General features: G+C 66.9%; 1 protein-coding gene across 1 annotated transcript; it reads right to left on the bottom strand.

Moving 5' to 3' along the window:
* Nucleotides 1–794: 794 nt before the first annotated feature.
* SLCO4A1 (solute carrier organic anion transporter family member 4A1) lies at nucleotides 795–24,717 on the bottom strand. The gene is given in 13 exon segments (XM_045444033.1): nucleotides 795–1,947; nucleotides 3,692–3,840; nucleotides 4,244–4,308; nucleotides 4,579–4,751; nucleotides 4,841–5,006; nucleotides 5,954–6,128; nucleotides 6,131–6,148; nucleotides 7,381–7,535; nucleotides 10,636–10,747; nucleotides 10,947–11,068; nucleotides 12,658–12,748; nucleotides 13,764–14,625; nucleotides 24,593–24,717. Coding segments are annotated over 12 exon segments (2,184 nt in total). The 5' UTR covers nucleotides 14,557–14,625; nucleotides 24,593–24,717; the 3' UTR covers nucleotides 795–1,782.
* Nucleotides 24,718–25,623: the final 906 nt, after the last annotated feature.

Below are 25,623 nucleotides of genomic sequence, written 5' to 3' on the forward strand. Positions count from 1 at the left end.
AGGAGGGTCCCAGCGCCCCTGCCAGGCTGTGTGTGCCCGGGCCCGCGGCCCTCCCGCCCGGCCTGGGTTTGCCGTGGGGACCTCTCAGGCAGTGTCTCCCCCATTCCCCGCCACAGGGCCTGGCATACAGTAGGTGCCCCGTCAATTCTCGAACGTGGTCCAGAAGGCCAGGGAGGCTGTTTCCTGCTCACCACGTAAACCTTGGCCAACGGAAGCGGCCGGGTCAGGATTCAAGCGTGGGGAGTGGAGGGAAAGGCCCGTCCGGGACGTGGGCCCACGTGGGCCGGCTGGTGAGACTGGTGTCCAGGACACCTGTGAGCTGCCCCCAGGGCCCCCCCGGGCCGTAGTTGTGGACTCTCTGGGCTCCACCTGGGAGGGACTGCGTCAGATCTGGATACCCAGGGAGAAAGCCCGGGGGAGGGGCGGGTGTCTCCCTTTATGTCCCCTCTCACACACACGACACTCTTCCTGAGCCACCTGCTGAATCCGGCCGTCCCCGTCTGAATCCTGGTGCCACGGGTCACTCAGGAAAGTGGGACCCTGGGTTGAGGACTCAGGCCCACCCAGCTGGCGCTGGGCCCCCGAGGGAGGGGACTCTTGGGCCACAACGGGGGCCACTGGCGAGGTGGGTGGCGAGAGGCCAACCGGGAGGGCGCAGGGCCAACGGAGCGCTTGTCCCCGGGGCAGCCCGACACTGGCTTTGGGGCGCAAACTCACAAAAACCCACACGAAGGGGGTGTACAAACATCAAACTCTGCACCTTCGTAGAAAGAAAAACACATTGGACAGAGAGGTTTGCTTTAAATATCAAAATATATTTATTGACACGGAATTTTAACTGAGGACATCCGCAAACCTTCCACGGCAGTCCCACTGTCCTCCAGGCAGAGTTCCCGAATGTCCGCTGAGCCGGCCGCTATGCCCACCACACGAGCAGGTAAAAAACAAATTCTATAAATAAGGTTCTGCAAAATATTGGTCCATAAATATCTGCTTTGGCGACGCGTCCCGTCCCGCTGCAGCTCTGAGGATGGGAGGGGGCAGCAGGGACCGTGCCCCTGGGGACGGCCGCCCGCCCAGCGGCCCCGCATCGGAAGAGACACAGGAAGTCGGGGCCAGGCTGGTCCCCAGATGCGCCGAATGAGGCCCGTTCGGGAGCACGGCCGGTGACACGCCCCGGCGGGGGTCAGGGCTTTGTCATTCCCACCCCGCGGTGTCGACGGTGTCACGATGAACAGGAGCGGCACGAGCCCCGTGTGCGCGCCACAGGCAGTGACGGGCGCTTCTCCGGTCTCCAGGACAGAACGGTGACTTCCGAACCCCCGGCGGCTGCCAGCTTCACACCGGCGGCAGGTGGTTCTGGGCTTTCTGAAACAGCGCAGCTCAGATCGCATAGAGAGACTGAAAATCACAGCTGCCGACGCGTCCGGGGTTCTCGGGGCCCCCGGGCAGACTCCAGTGCCACGCGGCTCTGTCCGTTCCCGGACTGTGAGAAGGGCTGGGCTGCGGGGCCTCGGTCTTCCTGAGCCAGAGGGACCGTCACACTCTCCCCCGGGGCCAGGGGGGAGGCGCGCCGCGTCCCCCCCATGCCTTGCGTTCCTCCTCTTCGGCGTCTCTGAGACTCGGATGTGCGGCCCCCACCAGCTTAGTACCCTCAGGATCCTAGGAGAGATTTTTGGAGGGTCCTCAGCCCTGGGGTATCAATCGGCGAGGGGTCAGCCCTTCTGGGGAGAAATCGGACAGTGCTCGCTGGCTCGTGTCCCTGGGCGGACGGGTGGGCGGTCAGACGTCACTCTGGAGCTGGAGGGCCGAGGGGGCGTCCTGCAGGTCCGTGGGGGTGTCGGAGGCCGAGGACTGGCTGGGCAGAGAAGCTTCTAGGCCATCGGGAGCCTCCAACGGATGCCTGTACAGGAGGCAGGCGGCGGCAAAGAACAGCAAGCCCAGCACCTGGGAGAGAGGAAGAGGCCAGGCGGCCCGGTTGCTCCCGAGGTCCCGAGGACCCCGCTTCCGGAGAGAAGACCCATCTTTCCTGCATAACCCGCCCCTGCGTGGACACCCATACTGTCAGGGAGGGAATGAAAACCAGCATTTGACGACATACTGGCCCTGGATGGGGTGGGGGGGCTCGTCCTGGGCTGAACAGTGCCCCCCCCCCTCACCAAGAGCTGTCCCCGTGTCGACCCCCAGAGCCTATCGTGGGAGCGGTGTCTTGGCAGGTGTAATTAAGTTCAGAAGGTTGAGATGAAATCATCCTGGGTGTCGGGTGGGCCTGCGTGCAGTGACAGGTGTCCTCGCGGGAGCAAGGAGACAGTGGCTTTACAGACACCCAGGGGAAGGCCACGCGACACAGGGGCAGAGACGGGGCTGGAGCAGACCCTCCGTCAGAGCCCCCAGAAGGAACTGACGTGCGGATTTCGGACCTCTGGCCCCCAGAACTGAGGAATAAAGATCTTCAGGGTTTTTTGTAATTAAAACAAAGTTTGTTTATTTTGGGGGGGCGGGGAGGGAAGGGCAGAGAGAGAGGGAGACACAGGATCCGAAGCAGCTCCAGGGTCCGAGCTGTCAGCACAGAGCCCGACGCAGGGCTCGAACCACGAACCGTGAGATCATGACCTGACCCCGAGTTGGACACGTAACTGACTGAGCCCCCCAGGCGCCCCTGTACGCGTGTGTGCTTTAACGTGCGGATGCTGGGTTTTAGCGTTTCTGGGAGCATCACCAGCCTGATAAGCCTGGCACCCATGTCCACTCTGGCGCAGGGATCGGAGGGGGCGCGTTCAGAAGCTGTCTGCTACTCCTGCTGAAACTAACACTGACCTGAGAAGCCACCGTAACCGCTGTGCTGATGCAGAGGGCTCATCGTCTGGGTGGACAGACGGCCCGGGTACCGGCCTGTTGCTCCGGGCACAGGGGCACAGAGGAAAACCCGGGGGCAGCTCCCAGGAAGCCATGTCCCCCTCCGACTGACCCCTTGCCTTCCTCTGGGGTCACACGTGGCTATTATTATGCTAATCCGTGTGGAGATAAGCCCAGGGGGCTGAGGATTCGCCATCCCGAGATGCTTCCAGACAAACGTGAGGCAAGGGGGGGACCCCTGAGCAGCCCCCCCACCCAGAGAAGAAAATCGAGACACTCCTACAGGCTGGCCCCAGGATTTCACTTTATTGTGAAGGTTCCATGTCCCTTCTTCCCATCGGGAAAGATTCAAACTATAAATACCGTGCTTCTCCCCACACGACATGAAACACGTGCTAAAGCAGGCAGTTTCTCTTCCCAGGGTCGGGCGGAGGGTGGGCCAGCGCCCCAGGCACCTCACGGTTAGGAAGCGGGGAATTGCTCAGGGGTCCACAAGCCCCGCCCCCACAGCCCCCAGACGCCGACAGGCCCGCCAGAATCTGCCCTCTCTGCCCTTGCAGGACCGAAGGGGGTCTTATCCCTGCAAAGCCCTAGGGGACCAGACTCCGGGGCCAGCGGCAGGGGGGAGGCCCCCGGCAGGCAGGGGCTTCGTGGGGCTGGGGCCCCACAACGGGCTCTCACTTGGGAAGGAGGCCGCTTCTGGGAACCGTGGCCCCGGGTTCGAGCGGCTGGAAGGCCCCGGTGGAGAGCCTGGGTTCCTGGGCCAGCAGGAGGAGACCCCGGGCCTCTGGAGCCGACCCGGGACCGCCCCCCTCCAGCGCGCCCCCGCACTCACCTTGTACACCAGCCCCACGATGAGCGTGTAGCGGCTCATGGCCGAGTTCTGGTACACGAAGCAGGAGCCCTGCTGGCCACACTGGTCCTGCCAGAGCAGGCACGCCTTGTCGATCACCCAGCCGAAGGCGATGGGCCCCGGGATGCCCCCTGCAGAAAGAGGCTCACTCAGGACCCAACCCGCGCGGGGGGGCCAGAGGGGGCGGGTGGGCAGGGAGGAGACCCAGAAAGGTGACATCAGTCAGCCACTGGTGTTCGCGGCGGGGGGGGGGGGTGCGAATTGGACGTAAATGTTCCTTTCTGGGGACTTGGCACCAGGCGGGGAGGTGCCGAATCACCCGCGACTCCCCTGGAGCCTTTGTGCTAATGAGGAAAAGGCAAATAAATGACCATGGGTCCCCCTAGTGGTCGGCGAGGGGATGGCGTCCTTCTCCAAAGCGGGCACTAGCTGTTCCCGAAGGCACACCCGCCGCGTGATGGGACACAGGCCGGGTGCCCTTGTGCAGCGAACGCACTACACAACTGTACGTGGCTTCCTCACGGGGCACAGTACCTAGAGTTCTAACCACAATCCACTGGATTCCCAGCGCAAACGATCTCTGCCGGTCACAGACACACCTGAAACGTGAGACAGCCGCGTCAGCGCCCGGGGAGGTGGGGCCGTCTGCCAAGTCACACCCCCCACGCTAGCAGCCAAGTCCTGGCCACGCCCCAGGCTGCGTGGCCACCTCCCCAGGTGGCAAGCACCTCACAGAGGCAGTTGGCTCTCTCCTGGCGCGGGCGGTGTTTGGGGGGCCCGGCGCGTACCCCGCGGGATCTGCAGAGCTCCACCGCAGCGTGCTGCAAGGGAAGGTTCTGGGCCTGAGCGAAACCCAGGCCCGGGCTTACCGTAACGTTGCCGTGAGCGCAGGAATGCTGCTGAGGAATGTAAATATGATTACAACGAATATGAAAACCAGAAGGAGGGGCTTTCTTTGACAAGTTGAGGTGCATTTCCCTGCAGTGGCATGGCCAAAACCAGAGGAAAAATTCTGAGGGACACAGCTACAGTCTCGGTACACCTGAGGGGCGCAAACAGCGCGGATTACCGGAGGAAGGGGCAGGGGCCCTCCCGGGGCGCGGACGGCACGGGGGCGGCGGCCACGCTCACCTTCTGGCCGCCGGGGCCGGGTTCGGCCGCCTCCGGGCAGCCCGCGTAGCAGGGCGAGAAGTACGTGAGGCCGTCGGAGCCGCACACGGGGCTGTAGAGCTCGGGCCGGCAGCCGCAGGCCGCGTTGCAGGCGGCGGTCAGCTCCAGGCGGCCCTGGGGCAGGAGGCTGCGGGCGGGAGACCAGGGGGCGGTGGGGCCGGGCCGGGTGGGGAGCCCAGCCTGGGGCCTCGCGCCCCCCCACCCGCAGCCACGGCCTCCGGTTCCCGAGGTTCCCGATGCTCCCCTCCCTGCCTCCTGCCCGTAGACCCGCTGGGCGTTCTCACGCCAGGCAAACTGCGCGCCGCTCTGCTCTCCGTGTGCGCGGCCCACTTCCCCCCACTTGGTGGTTGGACGGGCTGGTGGCTCAGAGCGCACGGGGCCAAAGCCCCCCCCCCAGAGGCGCCAGCCCCTCAGGTGACAGCTGTGCACCTGCACGGCTCAGGGGCGCGTGTGCACGGTGGCCATCACGGACACGCAGGCTTCCTTCTCTTTCCACTTAGATGGAAGACCCCATGCCCATCCGGACCCTTCCCGCCTCCCTCAGCACCCTCCCTGGGAGCTGGCCCGGGACCCGCCTGCCTCCCTCCCGTGGCAGCACGGTCCTCGTGGGGGGACCGTGGCGGTCCTGTCGGGGGACAGTGCTCCCACGGCCACTTTGAGGTCTGCGGTCCTGACCCGCCAGCGGCACCAGGAGTCCCTGAGAGGGGCCGCCCGTCCCAGCGGCCACCGTCGCAGCCTGCTTCGGATATTAGCCTGACCGGCTGTCGCTCTCACGTTCCCGTGACTCGGTCACACACGGGAGCCGACCCTGGGCCACCTTCCACGTCCACACGTGGAGAGCGGCTGGGTGAGCGGAGTCTCGTTTTCCGGATGGGAACCCCGGGCTCGGGGCCGGGACGGAGCCCGGGGCTTCCAAAGGGCCGATGCCGGGCTGTCTTTCAGGGACCGTTAGCCCTGACCCTCTCCAAACAGTGACCGAGTCCCCGCCCCACCACCGCCATCCCCTGGGGCCACCGGTGCCTCCGACAGGTGCGCTGGGCTCTCCCCTTCTCCCAGGCACCTCTCGGTCCTTACCCGCCGTGGTAGCTGGCGGTCACACCCGCCACGGGCACGTTGGGACAGTGCATGAAAAACACGAAGATGGCCAGCAGGCTGGTCAGGGCACAGAAAAGGCACAGCTTGATGATGCCCGCACCACGGAGCTTGAACTTGTTCACGAAGAAGCCACCCAGGAAGGTGCCGCCACCCCGGCCGGCACCACCAGGTACCCTGCGGCAGAGGGGACGTGCTCGGTGAGGGCCTGCGGGGCCGCAGGGGCGGGGCGGGACTGGGAGGGGGAGAGGCCAATAGCCCGCTGCCCGCCTGACCGGGAGGCCGCCCAGGGACTGTGCTCCCCAGAAAACCACAGCTTCCGCGAGTCCAGCCGTGAGCCACCTTCGAGAAATCCGTGGCCCGCGCCATTTCACGGGAAGCGGGGATTAGTTGGCGCGCGGCTCCCAGGCCGTCCCGGGGACGGGGTGCGGACGGGTGTGGGGCTCGGTGGGCCTGCCTCTCCAGCAAGGACCAAAGCCAGCTCTGACGTGGACCCCCTCCAGCTCTGGGCTGCAGCCCGGGGGACCCCAGAGCAGGTGGCCGTTCTGGGACAATGTGAGCACAGGGAGGGGGCCGCTTTGGGAAAGGGGAGGCGCTTGTGGATGGGGCCGAGAGGCCAGGCAAGGAGGGGTGTCTGGGGGCATTAGATAGGGGGACGGGGTCCCCAACTGAATGCCCAAGCCCCATGCTGGAACAGAACCCCGAGGCCTGGGGGGCGGCCTGCACTGGCCCATGTGCTGCCCAGAAGTCCCCACATTCCACACGGGGTGTTGACTCTCCCGGCCAGGATCCACGCCACGTCTGGCACGGCCCGGCATCGACCCCTTGTCTGGTAACGTGTCCCGCCTGGTGTGTTCTCCGTGAGGCTGCAGGTGCCCTCTGGGCAGCAGCAGGAGGGGGTCTAAGCAGGGCCCTCGTTCTCCTGGGGGGGCCAGCCTGGCTCTGGCCACAGAATGTCTCTGGCCGGGCGGGTCCCGGGGCTCCGACCTCACAGTCCCATGAAATCCTGGGACGCCGGCCGCCCGGCTCCCGGGTGCGACCGGGCCTGAGGGTCTGGGTGCCACTAGCCAAACCCTTTCTGCAACAAGCCAGGGACGCTGGAGGGGGTGAGCGGGCGTCACAGGCGACGAGCTCGCCCCGGACCCTCCCAGCCAGAGCGGACCCCTCAGGAGGTCAGCACGCTGTGGTCCGTGCTCCCCACCTCCCGGGAAGGACCATCAGACCCATGAAGCAACGCTGTGCACGGCCCAGCACCCGCTCCGGGGGCCTCCGCTGCAGGACCACGCGCCCGCATGTCCTCGCATGTACGGGAGCCGCGTGCGCTTGTAAAAGAGACTCCGGAGACCCCTCACTCGTCCGAGAACTCACGAAAAGTCAGAGGACCCCGAGGATTCAGCGAGTTTTCTCACCGAACAAGGTGGCAGCTTCCGAGGCGCTCAGGCTGAACTGGGACTCCAGGAACTTGGGGCCAAACGTGGACATGCCGGCGATGAGTGTGGCCTCGGTGGCTCCCGCCAGGCACAGCAAGATGAACGTGGGGTTTTTCAGGAGGAGCCAGATGGAGCTGGATGGGGAGACGAGAGAGAAGAGACAGAGGGTCAGAGCAGGCCAGAGCAGGGAGGAAGTGCCCTTCCAGAGGGGAGCGCAGGGGGCTGGGGAGTGGGGGGCCCTCCACGTCTCCCCCAGAGCAGTCAGGACGGGGTGTGAGGCTGGCGGAGAACCAGCTCCAGGAAAGCAAGCCGCTAAATCAACCTCCTCACCGCCTCCGCCACAGTTCGGCTCTGGCGTGGGGAGAGACCCCGAGCAACCACGACACCGTGGAATCACTTGGCGGTGGGGGGAGTCAGGAGCCGGGGGCTGGGGGAGGCGGCTGTCCCCAAGTCCAGGACTGGCCAGGTCCCCACGGATGGGGACCGGCACTGAAGGCTGGGGTCCTTTCTCAGCCACCAGCTCTCGAGAAGGGGGCACAGGGGGCCCTCCAAGGAGCCTCTGGGTGGACCGGGCTGGTGTGTACTTTGGGGGTGGTGTCGTAGGGATCCTGAGGAAGGACCTCGGCCCTGGCCCCTCGGACCTGACCTGCCCGTTCCCTAGTGAGGCCGGCCTTGCTTCCCTCTGGGGATCAGGACAGGGAGCCCTGCACGGCCCTGCGGCGCTCTCGGCCTCAGGTCTCACCGAGAAGGGGAGAGACCTCTGTGAGCGCCCGACGCGGGCTCTGACTGCTGCCCCCCTGCGTCCCTGCCCCGAGCGACGGGCTGGGCACCAGGCCCTGCCCCACACCATCTGCCCTCGCGTGAGCACGTTTCTCCGAGGGCCGCTGGCTCTGGCCGGACTGCTCTGCACCTTGTTGGGGATTCGGGCCGAGCAGGGCTGGCGCCCAGGTGTGCCGACCACACACGCGGCATAGAACACAGCACACCGTCCTTACGGGGCAGTGGAGGCACGACGCTCGGAGTGGGAACGAAATTACAGCCGCGGGGGGTCCGCAAGTTTGGAAGCTCGGCCTCGGGGGGCAGCCAGCCGCCCGCACTTGAGGCTCTAATGCCTGCTTTCCCGATTCCCGGAGCCGCCGGGCGGCAGGTGCCTGGACCTGGGCACCGAGGTGCCGACCGGTACGCGTCTGTCCCTGGCCCCCGGGGAGTGATGTGGGCTGGGGGCAGGGTTTTCTCTGGAGCCCCGGGTCACCGCAGGGCAGCGCCTCCCTCTCCCGCACCTACGAGAAAGCAAACCCTGGAACTAAATGACTACCCTCAGCCCGCCGTGGGGGCCGGCTCTGAAATGGCCCTCGGGGCTTACGCTCTCCGGGTCTGCAGCTCAGGGCTGTGCCACACGTGAAGCCCGTCCTCGTGAGCCCCGGCCCCGGAGACCCCGCTGCTGGTCGTGCTCACACCGGGAGGGAGCCCAGAGTCCCTGCTCACATCTCGGGGCACCTGCCACAGGCCGGCAATTGGATCTTGGAAAGTAGGGACGTGCGGTGCAGCCATGACTAGGCTTTGCACCGGGACACGCGAGCAGGCGGCCAGGAGGAGGCGAAGGAAAGACGTTCCACGCGGCTTGTGGCACCTGACCCGCCCCAGAGCGACACACATGCAAAACTGACTTTCGAGCCGGAAGACTGAAAACAATGCTTTTTGGTTAATTATTTGGGTCCCATGTCCATGAAGGGACAAGAGGGGTGCTGGCGGGTGGGGGCTTGGGGGGGGCCCAGGGCACCGGCCCCTCCCCGGAACCTCCTCTGTTGGGGCTCGCAGCTCCTGCCTTGTATGGGGGACGCCCTGTGTCTGGCTGGCCCCTTCCCTGGGTCTTGTTCAGATCGGCCCAGGCTTCGGGGCGCTCGGCTAGGCTTGGGGGGGGGGGGGTCAGGTGACCCTCCCCAGGGTGTGCAGACTTGGTCCCAGGCTCTAGGTGGCTCTGCTAAAATCTGGTGTTGAATTTGCTCGGAGAACTAGTCGTGATGTTAACAGAGGGCACACGTTCCAGGATTTATTTTATTACCGGCAACTGGCTAGGGAACTAAGCCTGGACACAGACCTCTTCTTGGCCCTCTGTCCCCAGCGCTGCTGACGTGCTGCGTGTGGGGCCCTGGTGGCCCTGCTCCAGCTCAGAGCGCCTCCCCGTGGCTGCTGGGAGACGGGGCGACCCGGCCTTCACACAGCCGCTCCTGCGCCCCTGCCCAGTGCGGCCCCTGGCGGCTTACCTGCCTTGGGGCACCCTGCTGAGCAGGCAGCTCTTGGGTGGCCCCACAGGAAGCAGGAAGCAGGAGAACAAAGCCCGAAGCGAGGCAGGCCCGTCCACCTTCCACCCCTAGCACGCCGGCCCTGCCTCCTCTCCACGCGGACAGCAGACAGCCCTGGGGCTTCCCCGGAGGCCACCTTCGGCCCCGACGCCCCTCCACCCTTCCCGCGGCGAAGGTAGGCAACGAGGGCTCATTCCTGCCACCAACAGCCCCTGGCCCCACGAGGCCAGTTAGACACGGCCGTTCCTGGGCTCCGGCTCCAGACTACCGGGGGGCAGGGGAGTACTCAGCGAGGCCGAGGAATCAGGCTGGAGGCCGTCTGGGGGCTCCTTCCCCATTCCCTCCAGAGCCCCCTGTGCGATGCGTGGCCCCGTGAAGAGGGTGTGGGTGGCCAGGAGCCCCCCCCAGGGCCCCGAGTCTCCCTGAGACCAGAGCAGGCCAGGGGTCCATGAAGCCCACAAAACAAGACCAGGTCTCACACAAGGGAGGGGAGCACACGAGGAGTGGGGGCTGGTGCGGGGCAGTGAGGGCAGGGGGCCGGAGACAGTCCCGTCCCTTCCTGGGTCGTCAGAGGCCTCAAGGCAGAGAGAGGGCGTGAGCCTGGAACCCTGGCACGTGCAGGTGACCTTAATGAAAAGGTCAGGGGACAGAGGACACAGCAGAGTGAGGGCCCTCCGTCGGGACCGTCCCTCACCGGCTCTGTGTGCAGCTCTGAATCTCCCGGCCCGGATTTCGGGGCTGAGATCTCGAGTCCGTGGGGCCACAAAGGAGGTTCAGAAGCTGCGTGCTCACCGCGGCCCTGGAGGGGCCACGCGGACTCTCCTAGCTTGGGGTCAAGGTCCGGCATGTGTGGGCCCCCCAAGGGTCTGCAGGACACATGGGCATGGGCAGGAGCCCCCCCCCCCCCCCCCCCCGCCCACAAGGTCCTTACAGAGGCAGGTCTCTGATGGTTTTCCCGAAGTCGGGGTTGCTGGCCGCCTCGTGGCCTCTGTCCTTCAGCCGGCACGTCTCCGACGCTCTCATGACCACATAGTGTCGGGAGCCTGGAAGGACACAGACGTCGGCGAGTGGCAGGGACCAAGGCCTCTGCCTGAGGCTCCCCCCTCCCAGGCCTGGGGGCGCCTGAGGGTCAGCTGCACGTGGCCGGGCTGGCCCTGCAGGACGGTGGCCTCGCCCCGAAGGCGACGGGCCCGGACTCCCCAGGGGTGCCCCCCGAGGAGGACAGAGGAGCGACGCACCCACCTGGCAGCTGCCGGGGGTAGCCGAGGATGGGGATGGCGATGAGGAAGGCGGCGGCTCCCGCGCCCAGGAAGCCCACCCACCAGGCGCCGACCCACAGGGGGCTCTCGGTGGTCAGCTCTGTCCTGTGGGGGGAGACACTTGGGGTCAGCGTCCTGCCCACGTGCACTCTGGGCACCCACGCCGGGCATCCGCACGCTGCTCCAGAAAGACCTTAGCCCAGGGGATCGGAGGGCTCCGGGGGGGGGGGGGGGTGCTGGGGTGGCGCCCTGCACATCACGGAAGCCTGCACCCCCTCCCACACCTGGCTTCTCCACCTCCTCCATCTGGCGGCTCCTGGGTCGTAATCTGCTTAATAAACCGGTAATCTGGTGCGTAAAGCACATTCCTGAGGTCTGGGAGCTGTCCTAGCTGCTCACGAAACCCAAGGACGGGGCCGTGGGAACCCCGATATGTAGCCAGGCGGGACGGAAGTCGTGGGGACCCAGTGTCTGAGGCTGGCGTCTGCAGGGGGTGGTCTCCTAAGGCTGAGCCTTCACCTGTGGGGTCTGTGCTGACCCTGGGAAGTCTGTCAGACCTGAGCTGAATTTAGGACCCCCAACGGGTGTCAGAAGAGACCTGCCTGGTGTGGAAAACCCCACACAGAAGCTCCCATTGGCAGCATGAAATCTGCTCTCAGTTCTGCAAAGGGTATCAGAGAACTGGTGACCTGGTCTCGCCTGGTTCCAGGTCTCTGTCCCCAGGGCCTGCACTCAGGGACCCCCAGACCCCCAGGGCCACCAGAGCAGGGCCAGCCCCCCCCAAGACCCTAGGGACCACCCCCCAGACCCCAGGGCCATCAGAGCAGGGCCAGCCCCCCCCCCCCCAGACCCCAGGGCCACCAGAGCAGGGCCAGCCCCCCCAAGACCCTGGGGACCACCCCCCCCTCAGACCCCGAGGCCACCAGAGCAGGGCCAGCCCCCCCCCCAAGACCCTGGGGACCACCCCCCCCCAGACCCCAGGGCCACCAGAGCAGGGCCAGCCCCCCAAGACCCTGGAGACCACCCCCCCAGACCCCAGGGCTGCTAGAGCAGGGCCAGCCCCCCAAGACCCTGGGGATCACCCCCCCAGACCCCGGGGCCACCAGAGCAGGACCAGACCCCCCCAAGACCCTGGGACCACCCCCCCCCAGACCCCGGGGCCGCCAGAGCAGGGCCAGCCCCCCCCCAAGACCCTAGGGACCACCCCCAGACCCCAGGGCCATCAGAGCAGGGCCAGCCCCCCCACCAGACCCCAGGGCCGTCCCTCCACCCAGACCCCAGACCCTGGGGCCTCCAGAGCAGGGCCAGCCCCCAAGACCCTGGAGACCACCCCCCAGACCCCAGGGCTGCTAGAGCAGGGCCAGCCCCCCAAGACCCTGGGGATCACCCCCCCAGACCCCGGGGCCACCAGAGCAGGACCAGACCCCCCCAAGACCCTGGGACCACCCCCCCAGACCCCGGGGCCGCCAGAGCAGGGCCAGCCCCCCCTCAAGACCCTAGGTACCACCCCCCCAGACCCCGGGGCCGCCAGAGCAGGGCCAGCCCCCTCAAGACCCTGGGGACCACCCCCCGGACCCCGGGGCCGCCAGAGCAGGGCCAGCCCAGCTTCTTCCTGCTGTGTGTCCTGCTCTGAGGGAGCCACCGCCCAGGCGAGGTGCCGTCCGCGTGGGGCAGATTCAGCTGGGGCCACTCACTGTCGGCCTACTTCTGTGTAAATGTTGAGCAGGGTGCCTCCGATCAGGTAGCCAGCGGCGGGGCCGAGGATGGCCGCCGTGTAGAAGATGGCTGGGGAGAAGCAGAGAGGTTGAGGCCGGCCACGTCCACTGCCCCAGGGCTCGTGAGCCACTGACACTCAGAAGCCCACCTGCTAGAAGCCCCCCACTCCGTGTGTCTGCGCCTACCTGCCCCCGTCACACGGACCCTTTGGGCCAGGGTTTACGTCGGGGCGGCCTTCACGGAGTCTGAAATCTGGCTGCTTTTAAGATTTTTCTGGGGCGCCTGGGGGCTCAGTCGGGTGGGCATCTGAGTTTGGCTCAGGTCACGATCTCATGACTCGTGAGTTCGAGCTCTGCGTCTGGCTCTCTGCTGACGGCATGGAGCCTGCTTGGGATTCTCTGTCCCTCTTTCTCTCTCTGTCCCTCCCCTGCTTGCACACTCTCTCTCTCTCTCTCAAATAAGTAAACATTAAAAAAAAATTTACAGCTTTTCTGGCCGAGCCGACCACAGACGTTATTTTGACCCTTTCTCCCGGAAGAGCAAAGACCCCCAGAGCCCGTGTTTCAGGCCACGGCTGTCTCCACGCAGCATCACAGGCCCACCAGGGCGTTGCTGGACTAAGGAGACCCCAACGTCCCTGGGTCGGCACCACTAGGTGACGAGGGGGACAGAGTCCGAGGTGGGAACGAGCAGGCTGCAGCCAGCTGACGGGGTCAGGGCAGGCCTTGGAGCGCCGGCCGGTCCCTCGCGCGCGTCCCCGAGCACCTCTCCCTGGGAAAGCCTGGCCTGGCAGGAGGGACGCGGGGACGTGGTGCCACGAGGTTGAAAACCCCAAAATCTGACGCCCCCCCCCCCCCCCCCCCCCCACAAATGAGGGTGTCTCAGCGGGAGCGGGAGGCTCGAGCCCAGTCCCGGGGGCAGCAGGGCAGCACCTGGCTGACCCGGGCACGAGCCAGCCCCGGGCCCACTTACTCTGCGCGCGCCCCCCCGGACCCCCAAGACGTGCTGGGGGCCAGGCTGAGGTCGGCCAGGACCACCGCCAGCCCCTGCGCTCGCCCGCTGCCTCGCCTGCGACCCCACTCACCGATGTAGACGGGCGAGTGGCTGGACTTGACGTTCTCGTCCAGGTAGGTGACGCCCAGCGTGTAGAGCGGCGTGGCGCCCGCACCGTGCAGGAACTGGCCCAGCATGAAGACCAGGCGGTAGCCGGACAGGCCGGAGGCGCGGTCCCCGCAGGCCAGGCTGCGGTTGGCCCGGCACGCGCCCAGGCCCTCGGCGCCCTCCGCCTCGTAGGCGCCCGCGGCGAAGTGGGGCAGCGCGAACACCAGCGAGCCGGCGCCCATGACCAGCACGCCCCGGCCCAGCCAGCGCGGCTTGTGGCCGGTGCCCCCAAAGTAGCTGACGAAGGTGAGGCACAGGCAGGCGGCCACGTCGTAGGAGCTGGCGATGAGGCCGCTCTGGTAGCTGCGCAGGTCGTAGCGGCGCTCGATGGAGGTGATGACCGTGTTGATGAAGCCGTTCACGGTCATGCCCTGCAGGAAGGCGGCCGCACACAGGAAGAGCAGGAAGGCCCTGGGCGTGTTGAAGGCCCGCAGGCACTCGGGCGCGAAGGCCCGCCAGCCACACGCCGCGCTCTGCGGCCCCGCAGCCACAAGGCGCGTCTCGGGGGCCGCCCGGGGGTCACGCTTCCCTGCCAGCGGCTGGCACAGCGGCTGGCTGCAGGAGCCCAGGGTGCCGGGGCTGGGGGGCGAGCCGAGGGACGCCCGCCTGCTGGGGGGGCTGTGGCCGCTCCCGCCGTCCGCGGCCGAGGGCGGGCTCGGGAGGACCAGCTGTGGCACCGACGTCGGGGGCTTGTCCCCCGTCGAGTGTTGAGGCATCTCCGCCGGGGGGTGGTCCCGGGGGCGGCCACGGAAGCCGCCGAACGGTATTCCGGGGGCCGGTTCGTCCTGTGAGAAGAGTTTCCGGGTCAGAAAGCTTGCATCTGCCCTCGGACACACGGATATCGCGTGGAGCGTGTCCCCCTCCCCACCCCCCCCCGTGCCCGGTCCCTCGGGGCAGCCGATGGCTCTGCTGTCCGCTACCCAGTCTGATGGGGTTTGACCTTCCCTGGCCAGCCCCCTTCTGAATCCGGGGCCGGACCTCCCAGACCCACACACACGTGAGCAAGCCACAGTCGGGGCGCGGGGCTGAGGCACAGCGGGACCGAGCCGGATGCCCCCCCCCCCCCCCCGGCCTGTGCCCGGCCGGCGTGAGCCGTGCGCTTTGCCGCTGGGAGGGCCGCCCCGTGTGGACGCGGTCTCCGCACTGACCGTCCTGCCTCACTTCCGCAGGAGACTCACACCCCGCTCGCTTTCCGTGCCCTCAGCACAAGGGGGACATCATTGCAGCCCAGCACTTGGAGGGTGCGGGCCACGCGGGAGGGAAAAAGGGCGCCACAGCTGGCCCGGCTTGTTCTGCGGCCGCGGTGCTCGCTGCCCACGGCACGTTTTTCAGGATGTCGCCACAAAGCACGTGTGCGGCCACGCGGGCGGGTTAGGAGAAAGGCAGACACTCCTCTCCGCCGAGGCCCCAGCCCAGCCCCGTTCCCTCCCGGCCCCCACACCCCCAGCCCGCCCACCGTTAGAAAGGGCAGCACATCCTGCCGGGTACACGGTGGCTTCTGGGCGTCCCCCCTGCGCGGCCGGCGCTCCCGCCAGAACTAAACCGTCGGCCCGCTCGCGCTCCCTGCGGGGGAAGACGCCGGACCCTCCCCGTAGCCCAGCTGCTTCTGGCAAACCCCACATAGTCTCTGCTTCTCGGGGCTGACGGTGTCCTCCCCAAGGAAGGCGTGCTGCAGCCCCGACCGCCGGCCCCTCAGAACGGGGGCGTGTTTGGGCCAGGGCCTTCGAAGAGGTGACTGAGGTCAGATTCGGGGGTCAGTGCGGGCCCCAGTTCACTGTGACTGGCGTTCAGACTCAGGCACACGCAGAGCGAACACCGCGTGCGCACAGAACACTGTCCCCCGGGCAGGTGCTCCCTCGCGGCCGCGCCTCCATCGCAGGCATCCTGCTCCCAGAACTAAGACCCTCAACACCTGCTGTGTCAGCGTCCGGTCTGCGGTCTGCCGCCGGCAGCCCCAGGACACCGCCACGCCCTTCACCTTTGGGGCCGGGCCACTTTGTATGCAGAGTGTTTCTGAAGCCCAGCCATCCTGGGGAGCCTCACACCGTGGGAGGCACGGGAAACATCACGGGGTTGTGCTCGGAGGCCTGGAGCCACCTGCTGGCCTCCCCCAGGGCTGGGGCCCCGTGGCTGGTGACTCAGGACCCCGACGTGTCCTCAGACCCAGAGCATGAGGCCACAGGGGTTCACTCCCACCCACGCCCCCACCAGGCACAGAGACGAGGGTGTCCAGAGCTGCCTCCAGTCCACTTTCGCCGGCTGAGACTCCGTCAGGGACCCGGTTACGGGGCGCTGCCTCGTCGGGCCCTGCGCTGGGCGAACGGGGGTCTCCCCAAAACAGCCAGTGTCCGCCCAGACACTGAGTGAGACCTTATTTGGAAAAAGTCTTTGCAGACGTCATTAATGGTTTGAGATGAGGTCATCTGGATTGGGGTGGGCCCCAATCCAGTGACAAGGGTCCTTAGAAGAGAAGACACAGAGAAGTCACGTGACAATGGGAGCCAAGAGCGGAGAGACGCAGTCACCAGGAGGCCAGGGGCCCCCAGGGCACGAAGACCCTCTCCTGGAGCCTCCGGACGGCGTGAGGCCCACTGACCTCAGGCTCTGGCCCGCAGAGCCAGGAGAGGCTGAAGTCCTGCGGCTTTAAGCCCCCGGTTCGGGAAGCTTGGCGAAGGCAGCCGCCGAGGACGCCACAAGCTGTCGCGTGTGGCCCGGCACCGAGGAGGCCGCAGGCCTGAGAGGGTGGGGCGGCCGAGCTTGACAGACACCCGGGAGCCGCGGGCGTGCGACACGGCCGTCCTCGCCAACACTGTGCTAAAAGAACCCCGACTGACGGTGGCGTTCGCGCACGGGGCTGGCTGCTCCCCGCGAAGGGGGCGCTGCCAGGCCATCCACGCCGAGCCCCGAGGCTGTGCAGGGACAGCGCCGTCGTCCCGCGGCGGCCGCAAGTGTTCCAGGCGCCTTGCTAGTTACTTGTAGCGCCTCCCAGCCTTGTAGGCCCGGCTCCGCGGTGAGCAGAGAGGGGAGGGGGCAGCTCCTGGGGACCCTGCAGGACAGGCGGAGCGGGTGCTGCAGCCGATGGCCGCGGGGCCACCTCCAGCCCACGCAGCACAGGCGCCCGGACCCACGGCAGAGCCTCGCAGAAGAGAGCAGCCGGTGCGAGCCCCGGCACGGGCGGGCCGCCGAAACAGACACACGGAGAGATACCACGAAGGCTGGATGTTCCCCGAAATGCCACGGCCCAGAGGCCAGCCTGTGCTGTCGCCGTGGCGTGGTTTCCTCTAGATGCACCAACACACGCGTGCGTGCGGGTCCACGCGTGCACACAGAGCCATCTGCACCTTTGCACGCACAATGCACACATCGTCTGGGGCGGGCCCGGAAGCAGAGGAACCTCAACCAGGTGAAGGCCAGCAGGGGCCACGGGGAGCTCAGGGAGGCCACCAGCAGCCTGCGTGGATGACAGGCCGCGATGGGGCCTCGGGAATTATTCGCAGGTCGGCGTTTCCAGTAAGTGGCGGAGACACCAGCCGCGGGCAGACGCCTGCTGCCCCAGCTCTGGGCTCGCCTCACATGCCCCGCCCCTGCAGGAGAGACGCAGGGCAGGCGACCCGGAAAGATCAGGCCCACAGCAGGGTTCAGGGGGCGGCGGGACAGCCAGCTGTTGTGACTGGGGCCGGGCACAAGAAGATCTGAAATCAAAAGCCACAAGCGAGCACCCACGGGCAGCCCCAAGTCAGTGGGAAAATCCCACCGGCACCAACATTGTGGACGGACCTCGGACGTGAGTGTATAAGGCTCAGGCCAAATCCTATGCGTCCCATTATTTAAATTAGCAAATTGAACCGCCAATCGGGGTGCTGGCCGGCGACCCACTTGTGGCTGCCACCCGCACACGGCAAGAATTATCAGCAGCGTTCAGGGCCTCCTCCAGGGGTTCCGCCAGGAGGCTGACTGCGGCGGGCACGGCCGCCTCTCCTTGCTGTCCGCGGCCAGGTCAGCGCGCTGTGGAAAAGCCTTTGCAACCTTACGCCTGCAGCTCCGCCCCAGGTTTCCTGTGCCCCCTGGAGGCTGGAGTTCTTTGTCTGTCCGGCTCTCACCCTTCCGGACGGACGCTCTGGATGGGGAATGAGGAGGCCGGCCCTCCCGGTGGCCCCGGCGCTCCCGGCACTGTGGCGTGAGCGAGGAGCGGGTGCTGCCTGGAACCGTCCCTCCACCGGCAGGCAGGCGGCGGGGTCCTGAGCGAGTCTAGGCTCCACGACACCTGGAATCTCACAGCCACAAGGACAGTCCCGAGCATCATGGGGCTTCCAAAGGACATTTCCGAGTTCGTGCCAGGATCTCACACGGCCCTGCCTGGACACCATCGTGTGCCAAAGCCTGGGGGTGGATGCACAGACGGCCATGCCGAAACTTGCTGTGTGTGCCCGAGGCCTGACACGTCACCGCGGAGGCCTGCTAGAGAACGGGGTCCCGCACGACAGCAGTCGGCCGCACTGGCCGAGCCCGGTGGTGTGGACGTGGAGGAGAGGGCCGGACATCACGGCTGCGCTCGGAGAAGCCTTGCTCCCGAGGCCCTGTGAGCATGTGACAGGTGCCTAGTTTCTGTCCGCTGGGAACCGTTTGTACAGAACGTGTGTCGGCTTCCCACCTGCCGATCGGGCCTCACTGCATTGCTGAGCTGGGTCCAGCCGGTGCCAAGGTGCTCACTGGCGCTGGTGCAGAGGGGCCGGGCAAGGTAGCCGGACGGCGGAGGAGGGAGCGTGTGGCCGCAGGAGGCCGGCCGACGGGGAGCCAAGGGGCAGACAGACCCCACAGCGGGAGGGACGGGCCGCGAGGCCGCCCTCACCCCCCGGGGGCTCCAGGCACAGCCCGCAGGTACCCTCACCCAAAAGGACCCCAGGGCATCTCACTCCTGACGACTCCTCCCCCTCCTCCACCCGGACCACCGCTCAGAGTCTGGCCCAGAGCCACGGCCACGGCCTCAGAGCCAAGGGCAGCATGATGGTGGATTCCACCTGTCAACCTGGTGGGCCACGAGGTGTGTGGGCAGGGGCATCTCTGGGAGAGATTAGCGTCTGAACTGGCGGACCCAATGCAGGTGTGTGGGCCTCGTCCAGCCAGTCGAATGGCGGGATGGGGCGGCAGGGCTCACCCTTCTCTCAATTTCTCTGTCTGGCTACCTTGGAACTGGGAATTGGCTTTTTCCTGACTTTAGACTCGAACTAGCACGTTGTTCTTCTCAGGCCTCGAGCCCACCCTGCCGGCCCTCAGGCCAGAAGCGCACCTTTATGTGTCCCGGGTCTCCAGCTTGCCGACTGCACAGAGAATTGCCAACCTCCACAGTTGTGCAGCCCGAGTTTCTAATAATAAATCTCTTTATATATAAATATCTCCTATTGACTGTGTTTCTCTGGAGAATTCGGGCCGCCGCGGCGGGTGGTTCTACACCGACACCTGCTGTACGTGAGGCTGTGCTGGGCAGCAGGGCTTGGGGACCCCCGGGGCACCGTCCCATCCACCAGGAGCTCACAGCCCCCCTACACCCGGGAGCCATTTAAGAGCCAGCCGCAAACTGCCCGCTACCAATCACAACAGCACAGGCTGCGAGAGCCAGCAGTGGCAGGAGGCAGGCGGCCAGCAGAGGCCCCGAGAGGAGGGCTTCAGGGCAGTGGGATCTGGCAGGACGCCCGCCACTGTCGCAGGTCATGAGCGTTCTGCGGCCTGGTGCCGGCTGAGGCCTCTCCCACGCACACGTAACCTCTGAGATCCCCGGTCTCAGGAGGGGGGTCCTTTTACCACGGAGCCGTGCGCGTTGCCCAGGATGAGGGAAAAGGCCTCCACGGGAGCCCCAGCCACGTGACCCCCAAACAGTGGCGGCAGCAGGAAGGAGCCCCGTGACTGGAGCGGACTGGGGGGCTCTGTCTGGTGCCCTCCACCCCCTGAAGCACCTGCTCACACGCTGGGCCGTCCCTCCCTGCTGCTCTGCTGCCTTCAGCCTCGTGGAGGCGCATCTGAGGCCACCAGATGCTTCGCAGGACGCTGGGAGGGCTTTCCAAGACCGAGAGGAGAGAGGAAGCATCCCCCTCCTCCAGCTGTGCAGGGAGGAGGCAGCTCCTTCACAGGGAGCCACTGTCCGGGGCCTTACCCTGTCCTCCAGGCCTGTCCCGGGTCCCTGGGAGCCTCCCCCTACTGCCAGAGGCCCTCCCCCTGCTCCCATAGGAGACGGACCCTGTGGGATTAGGTGCCCAGGATTAGCGGCGAGGACAACAGGGTCCCTGGAGCCTCCAGCCAGAGGCTCTGCACCTGGGGCTCCGGTGGGAGGGGCAAGGGCGAGGCTGCGCACGCACACGTGTGTGTGTGGGGGGGGGGGTGGGGGGGGGTGAGCTCGCTCAGGAGGACAACGCAGATCTCTTCCACCGGCCCAGCCAACAGCCACAGCTCTCCGAGTCCGAGCCACTCGGCTCCAAGAACCTCAGGTGCGTCTCCTCCCCGCCCCGCCGGCCCCAGCGGCCGCAGCGTGAGCACCGGGGGCCCCTGTGTGGGAGGCTCGGGGTCCTGGTCTCCACCCAGGGCTGCAGCAGCCCTAGGACCCACAAGCCCCTCTGCCGGCTCAGGCCTGGTGCGCTCACCCACGCCCCACGCGGAGGCTGCCCGCAAACCCAGCGGGCGGGAAGGACGCAGGTCGCCCCCGGCGCCACTGGTCCTCGCCTGCCGGCTCAGTCTGGCTCTGGCCCAGCCAGCGCCCCAGGGGGGCCTTTCCTGTTAGGGGCCGGGCGCCCCCAGGCTCCATCCTGAACCCCGTTCGCCGGGGACGTGGCAGCCGGGGACACACACACGCTGGTGTCACTTCTGCTTCCTCTCTGCGCTCCAGCCGGTGGGTCCCCTTCTCTGCACTGATGGCTCTGAGGTTGACAGCCACAGCCCACGCCACTGTGACATGGGCCACACCACATGGTGGCCTCTGCCTGAGCTCCTGCACGTGGGTCCCCTCCCCGTCCCCTCCCCTTCTCCCTCCTAACCCCCTGCATCCTGGGTCCTTGCCCTGCGACCCTGGACCCTTGACCCCATGACCCTGGGCCTTGTCCCTATGACCCTGGGCCCTCACCCCTTGACTTGTGGAGGTCTTCAGGCAGCGCTCTTTCCTGGTCTCCTACATCCATCTTGGTGTCTTATCCTCTGACTGAGGGAGAGGAGGGGACTTTCACTTGTTGAAAACGAGGCCAAAACTATTCAGAGGGCAGACTGTGGGTGGCAGGCAGATCTGGGCTGGTCATCCCAATTTGCATACCAGGGTGAGCAGGAAGCTGGCCACTTTGCATGGAGGTCAACAATGAAGGCTGAGAGAGAGCCAAGGACCTGTCCCTTGGGGCTGTCCTGCACGGACGTCCCTGCACCCACCTTGTCCCCACCAGTGGGCAGGAGCGTGGGGAGGGCCGGATGAGCCAGAGAGAGGGGAGTCCAAGTTTACTGGTCTTTCCAGTTCCCCACGTTTGATCCCCGGAGGGATGAAGATAGGATGTGTTGCAGCCACGCAAGCGTTCCCACCTTGGGCGGTGGTGGATTTCTCTGCACTCTCTGTGCCTCAGTTTCTCCACTTAAACATAAGCGTGGCCTCACGGGGAGGAGGGAGTGAGCCTCTTCTCAGGTGGGTCTGGGCACCACTTGGGGCTCGTGAGAAACGGAGACTGGCAGAAGGGCCCTCATAGGGTTTGGAGGTGCTGGGTGGGGCACGGGCTGGGCTCGGCTGTGTCCGGGTGGCCTCTGAGGCCTGGGGCTCCAAGTACCGCCAGGACCAAATGCACGGACTCCACACCAGCCCAATGGGCACCACCCTCGGCTCAGCTGGTCCCAAGCCCTAAAGGGCACTGAGCCGAGGGACGTGGCCTCGGGTACCCCCAAGGCTTCCTGGATAAAAAGCCAATGAGGAAAGGGGGCCCCCGTGGGAGGAGAGGACGTGTTCGAAGTTCCCCAGCCCAGGAGCCTGGGACTCTCCGGGCGGCCATAAGCGGAGTGGCCAGGCCCTGGCGAGCAAGCCCCGCCCTGTGCCTGGTCCTCCGTGGGCCACACCTGGCCACGCTGTGAGCACCGTCTGCAAAAGGCATGAGGTTGTGCAAAATGTCCACCAGCCCCAAGAAATGTGGTTCAAGAGGCTAATTCTGTGTAATGCTGGTGGGAGGGGGTGCACCGTGGCCACAAAGGGGAAATGAGGGGTATCTGAGAACAGCAGGCTGAGGGCCTACAGCAGGAAGAGTCCCCATGACCAGCCGAGGAGGGGATACGACCCGGGGCCCAGAAGGCCGGTTTCCTCCCCTGCTAGCAGGCCCCGGGCTCCACGGACACACACGAGCTCTGGTCCCCAGAGACCTGAGCTGGTGCCTCCTTCCCACCCACGGGCAGGGGCCTGGTGGGCCTGTCGATTACCTGCCGTGGTGGAGCCCCGGGCCTGCCCTGAAGTGGGCTCACCACGACCAGGCCCAGGCCAGACAAGCAGCTCAATGTTCCAGAACAAAAGCAGCTGGGTTTCTGAGGATTATTGTCTATCCCCTTCCAAAAGCAGACAATGGGCTCTTTGCCATGCCTGAGAACAGGAGGCCACGTGGCTCAGGAGGGAATATTTTCGTGGTTTCTGTCCACAACAGAGGAAGCAGAAATGGGGCCGGGCGGGTCTTCTGGGTTCGCGCCGGGCCAGCTGTCGAGCCCCCTCCCGACCGCGAGCACCGGGCGCCGCTCTGCTACCCGCCGGAAACCCGGGGAGGCCTCCCGGACCGAAACCACCCCAGCGAGCTTCAGCACTGACACCGGCTCAGCAGTGCTAGCCCAGGAAATGGATCACCGCTCGCGGAGACTTCTACATCGTTTAGAAGCCAGACGTGGACCCAGAGCCCGGACTGCAGCAGCGGTTTGTCAAGGCGAGGGTCCACTGCAGACTGGGGAGAGCCAGACTCTCTGAGCCGAATCCCTCAGAATCAGGTGTTCAGCAGACAGAAAACATCAGCCCCGAGACTTCCATTCACTCGGCCACCATCAAGCCCCGCCTCCAGGCCCCGGCCACCTCACCATGGTGTCGGGAGGGACTCGGTCGGGACCTGCCCAGGCACCTGCCTGAGGGGCCACACCCAGGGCGGACTAGGTCACAGCCACCCAGGAGGTAAGCAGCCCCATAAAAACTTTCCAGGTAGTGTCCACCAGGCCTGTCCAGCAGGAAGGCAGTACTGAGGCAGGGCAGCCCGGAGTACGGGGGTCCAGCCAGAGGCGCCCTGCCCTCCTCTCCCTGCATCCGTGGGCATTGGCCATCCCTGCCGGATGCTCCAGTCCCCTTAGCCACGGGCCCACCTTTTGGGACACTGCTCTGCGTCAGGCCGGGTCACCCGGGTTGCCTTCTCCCCACCAGCATGAGAGCTGTGAGAGCTCCGGAGGCACCCAAGTCTGGACGAAAACCTCTCCATCACATGCTAGCGGTGTGACCGTGCTCGAGTCACCTAACTCCTCAGTGCCTTGGTTTATTCATCCGTGAAATGGGAGTGGTAGGCTTACATGAGATAACGCTCAAAGCACTTAGCACCGGGCCTGGCACGTTCGACTGCTCAGCAAACAGCTTCTCCCCCGTGAGCGTTACTGATATTGTCAGATTCGAACACACAGCGGCTCAAACCAGACACTTTCTCTCCTCTGAAGGCCACGTCCGGTGCCACACAGGGAACGAGATCTTCCCGGGTCGCGGGGTCCCAGCCCGGCTCCCCAGAGCCAGGGTCTCTTCTGACGGCAGGAACCCAGGTTCCAAACAGCACAGCGGGAAGCGGTGACTGAGAAGCTGGTTCCTTCAGGTGGAAAACTACTGCGCTCCCCCGCGGCTGCGGAGAGGAAGAGGCCCCTCCACCCAGTCCGCCGCCCACGAGGGAGCGCACGCACGCGGCCGGTCTCTACCCTCGTGGCGCTGACCCCGCGGCGCCCCGCTCGGGTCCGCACGGCCGGCCGGCTCGTCCTGCCTCGGGTCTCCAGGTCCGGGGCCAAGGGTGCCCCGCGGCGCCTCGGGCGGGTCCGCACCCTCGTTTCCATCCCCCCACCCCGCCCTCTGCTGGCACCCGGGCGCCCGGGGGCTCCCCGCCGCGCCCCGCGCCTCGCGCCGGGGTACCCGCGCCTGGCGTGGTGGGGCGGGAGAGGGGCCGGCCGGCGACGCCCGGGCTGGGGACCAGCCCCGCGTGCCCGCCCCGAAGCCCAGCGCTCCGCCCGCGCCCCCGCCGCGGGGTGTCTTTAGCGCAGCCGGCGCGCGAACAAAGCCCGGCCGCCCGCGAGAAACTTCTGCGCCTGGCGATTTCCTCCCGGACCCGGCCCGCCGCCACTCTGCACCCCGGGGAGGCGCGTCCGTCCCTGAGCTGACCCGCGGGGCCTGCGCCTGCGAGCGCGCCCAGCCACCTGCCCGGCCACCAGCCCGGCCGCTCCCGCCCTGCCCTCCCCTGCCCGTCGCCCTCCCCCCCCCCCCGCCCCCCAAGGCTTCCCGCCCGGGCTGCCGGCGGCGACCGGGGTGCATTTGCCTCGGATTTCCCAGAGGCGGCCGGGCCGCCGGGCGCACCGCCCGTGCCCTGCGTCCCGCCCCGCCCGCGCCGGCGCCACCTCGAGCCCGCTGGCCCCAGCCCGGCGTCAGCGGGCACCTGCCGCGCTCCTGACGTCAGCCGGCCGGGGCCGGCGCGCCCGGGCGGCGCCCCACGAAGGCGCCCCGAGCCCCGCGCCCGCGCCCGCCGGAGCGCTCACCGTCCCGAGGTCCGGCCGCCGCGCCGCGCTCCGCGCTCTGGCGGCCGCTCGCAGCCGCCTCCCGCTCCATTCATCCGCGTCCGCGCCCCCGCCCGGCCGCCCGGCGCTGGCCCCACCTACCCGGGCCAATGGCCGCGCCGCGCCCCGGGCCCGCCCCCTGCGGTGGGGCGCGGCGGGGCGGGGCGGGGCGGGGCATGCCTCTCCGGCCCCCGGGTCTCCGTCGCCCCCGGCCGCTCACCGACCCCTCCCCAACCGCGACAGCCCGGCCTCCGCCGCCGCGGGTCGGAAACCTGGAGCCCAGCGGTGAAGTCCCCAGGCCTGGCGTGACTCAGACCTGAACCCGCGCGTGTGGGACCCGGGCGGTGGTGGAGGCCGTGGTGGAGGAAGTGAAGTTTCCCGCCCAACCCTTCGGAAAGGCCGCCGGGGGCCGAGGGAGTTGGGGGGGTGCCGCTCGGGGCGGGGGGGGGGGGGGCCTCGCCCCGGCGGCGCATGGTGAAGCCAGCACCCTTGCCGGGCGAATCCAGCGTTCCCCGCCTGCAGCCTTCTCGGTAAAATGACCCTTCCTTAGATGGCAGCCCTTGGGGGGGGGGGTGACGGGCACCAGACACATCCCCGTGGAAAGGAGGTTCCGTCTGAATCCCTGCCCCAGCTCTCCTCGGCCTGACCTTGAACACGAGGCTTAATCTCTCTGAGCCTCCGTCGGGGGGGTGGGGGGGGGGATGACAACAGCTCCTCAAAGGTCCCTGAAAACCCTGAGCGGGATGAAAGGGAAGCACCCTGGGGGTTGCCAAACTCCTAGAGTAACAGCACATCACGACCACAAGACTTTTTGCTTTCTGGTTGCCACAAAATGAATGTATTTGAACAGAAATCTACAAAAGTCAACCGTGTGTGTTTAAATCCTGAGGTAGGTTGGGGTAAGGGAGAAATGACCAAAGCATGACCTTAGGCCGGTGAGGGGGCGCACCCAGAGCTCAAGGTGGGTGCAACCACCCCGGAGGGAGGGAGGCTGGCCTCTTCCTGTGTGTGCA

The sequence above is a fragment of the Leopardus geoffroyi genome, chromosome A3 (assembly GCF_018350155.1).
Source record: "Leopardus geoffroyi isolate Oge1 chromosome A3, O.geoffroyi_Oge1_pat1.0, whole genome shotgun sequence".
Taxonomy (NCBI): Eukaryota; Metazoa; Chordata; class Mammalia; order Carnivora; family Felidae; genus Leopardus; species Leopardus geoffroyi.